Source organism: Pundamilia nyererei, unplaced genomic scaffold (assembly GCF_000239375.1).
Source record: "Pundamilia nyererei isolate P.nyererei 1_Seehausen unplaced genomic scaffold, PunNye1.0 scaffold00210, whole genome shotgun sequence".
Lineage (NCBI taxonomy): Eukaryota > Metazoa > Chordata > Actinopteri > Cichliformes > Cichlidae > Pundamilia > Pundamilia nyererei.
This window is the reverse complement of record NW_005187611.1, coordinates 1,095,454-1,097,204: the sequence shown is the minus strand read 5'-3', so window position 1 is coordinate 1,097,204 and position 1,751 is coordinate 1,095,454. Positions and strand designations below refer to the sequence as shown.

General features: G+C 40.0%; 1 protein-coding gene across 1 annotated transcript in view; it reads left to right on the top strand.

Moving 5' to 3' along the window:
- Positions 1-765, top strand: part of LOC102206429 (NACHT, LRR and PYD domains-containing protein 3-like) — a 5,552-nt gene extending 4,787 nt beyond the window's left edge. Inside the window, exon 5 of the mRNA XM_013914610.1 lies at positions 757-765. Within this exon, the coding sequence (XP_013770064.1) occupies positions 757-765 (9 nt within the window). The remainder of the gene's footprint in view (positions 1-756) is intronic.
- Positions 766-1,751: the final 986 nt, after the last annotated feature.

Here is a 1,751-nt window from a genome sequence, read left to right as displayed (position 1 = left end):
GCAACCAAGAGAAACGAAGCCTACAGTCACACTAACCTCAACCGCACAATGAACGAGGAACTCTATGACACATGTTTACATACATATATAGGGACCTCCTGGAGCTCTTGAGTAAGTCACTCAATGGAGTGACTTACTCAAGCTATGTGGAGGAAAGCACTGTTGTGGAAACCAACTACTCTTCTCTAGTTGGGATACTTACAATGTTTTGCCTTTTATGGATGAGAGATAAATGTTTTGAAATGACACAGAGCAGCCACATCTGGTACACATAGAGTGAGCACAAAAAAATGACATACAAGTCGAGTGCAGTAGTCAGCGCAACACAAATTTTGGGCCATTCACTCTAGCTGGCGGTCAGTGCAGCACACGCTGCCGCATCCTACTCTCATTCCTACTCTCATCTATGGTCACAAGCTCGGACTGAATGGATGATTTTGCAGATACAAGTGGTAGCAATGATTTTTCTATGAGGTGTGGCTGGGCTTTCTTTCAGAGCAGCTGTTAAATTGAAAGAGGTGCCCTGGATGATCAAAAGTCTTGACATCTCTACTCAGAATGCTTCTTGGTCTAGATATCAGCTAGCTACACTGGAAAGCCCCCAAATTGGCTATTGTTCCCAAAAGGCTTTTCGCTGATGGGTTCCCTGATTGAACAAGATCTGCTCAACTGTTTTGATGTTAAATACAAAAGCAAAAATAAATATGTAGTATCTTCTTCCATGATAATGTCTTTTGCAAATTTGTCTTATCACAGACTTTCTGACTGTGGAATTTCAAAGACTCACTGTGAAGTCTTGGCCTCAGCCCTGAAGTCCAATCCCTCCCATCTGATAGAGTTAGATCTGACCTTCAATGAGCTGGAGGACTCGGGACTGAAACTGCTCTCTGTAGGACTGGAGAGTCCAAACTGCAGACTGAAGACCCTGAAGTCAGTACCCTGACCGTTGTTGTTGTTTTTAATACATTTACTTTATAAATTTGGATATACATTTTCAGGATTTTCCAAAACAACTAAAACAGTACATAAAAAGTACACAAAGTAAAACCTTGCTTTGGTTAGTATCCTTTTCTGTGCTTAGAAAGTGAACAACACCATTTTGTACCATTTCAGACTAGCTAAAATATGTAACAGACTGCTCTTAATGGGGGGGGGAAATTGTTTGGAAGCATCTACCAGTGAAATTTTAGCCAAAGCTTAGTAATCATACCTGCTAGGGTTAACCGATCCTACATAGATAGGAGGAATTAAAAAATCAAAGTAATCCAATCTAATCATCACTGAATGCCTGCAAGATACAAAACCATCATTAGAGAAATGCTAAGTCGTTATTTCAGTTAGTGATTTTTTTTTTATGATACCTTTTCCCTGAATGAGTTTTATATCTGTGCATTACATACTATAAAGTGATATGGCACTACGTTTAAAACCTGAGCATGTCATTAGGTCAGAAATAATTGTATGTGTCTTTTTCTTTCTTCTTTTGTTATTCAGACTGTGGCACTGTGGATTGTCAGAGATTAGCTGTGCTACTCTGAGCTCAGCTCTGAAGTCCAACCCCTCCCGCTTGAGACATCTGGATCTGAGTTACAACAAGCTGCAGGATTCTGGAGTAAAGCAGTTGTGTGGTTTTCTGGAGTGTCGACCCTGTCAACTGGAAATTCTGAGGTCAGCTGTGTTTTCATATTAAACTGTGTTTTCAGAATGTAATGATGATCTTACAGGTTCAATTCACAAAAAGTCATGTTCAA